The 308-nt window shown below is 64.3% G+C and overlaps 1 protein-coding gene across 1 annotated transcript in view; it reads left to right on the plus strand.

Annotated features, from left to right (window-relative positions):
* Positions 1 to 302, plus strand: part of ERCC1 (ERCC excision repair 1, endonuclease non-catalytic subunit) — a gene marked incomplete at its 3' end in the record, with an annotated part of 5,369 nt that extends 5,067 nt beyond the window's left edge. Inside the window, exons 4-5 of the mRNA XM_017744984.1 lie at positions 6 to 142; positions 225 to 302. Of these exons, the coding sequence (XP_017600473.1) occupies positions 6 to 142; positions 225 to 302 (215 nt within the window). The remainder of the gene's footprint in view (positions 1 to 5; positions 143 to 224) is intronic.
* Between the last annotated feature and the right edge of the window lie 6 nt (positions 303 to 308).

Genomic DNA, 308 nt, shown 5'->3' on the forward strand with positions numbered 1-308 from the left:
CCGTCCCCAACGTCCCCAAATGTCCCCACACCCCCTCCCCAGCCCGGAGGAGGCCGGCAGGTACCTGGAGACCTTCAAATCCTACGAGCAGAAACCTCCCGACCTTCTCAAGGAGCGCGTGGAGCAGGACTTCCTATCCCGGGTCAGTGTCCCCGAATGTCCCCGAAAAGCGTCCCCTCCCCTCCGGCTGTCCCCTCACCCCGCTCGGTGTCACCCCCATGCAGGTGACAGACTGCCTGACGGGTGTCAAATCTGTCAACAAAACCGACGCCCTCAGCCTGCTCGGCGCCTTCGGCGTGAGTGACGCT

The sequence above is a fragment of the Corvus brachyrhynchos genome, unplaced genomic scaffold (assembly GCF_000691975.1).
Source record: "Corvus brachyrhynchos isolate BGI_N302 unplaced genomic scaffold, ASM69197v1 scaffold640, whole genome shotgun sequence".
In the NCBI taxonomy this organism is placed as follows: Eukaryota; Metazoa; Chordata; class Aves; order Passeriformes; family Corvidae; genus Corvus; species Corvus brachyrhynchos.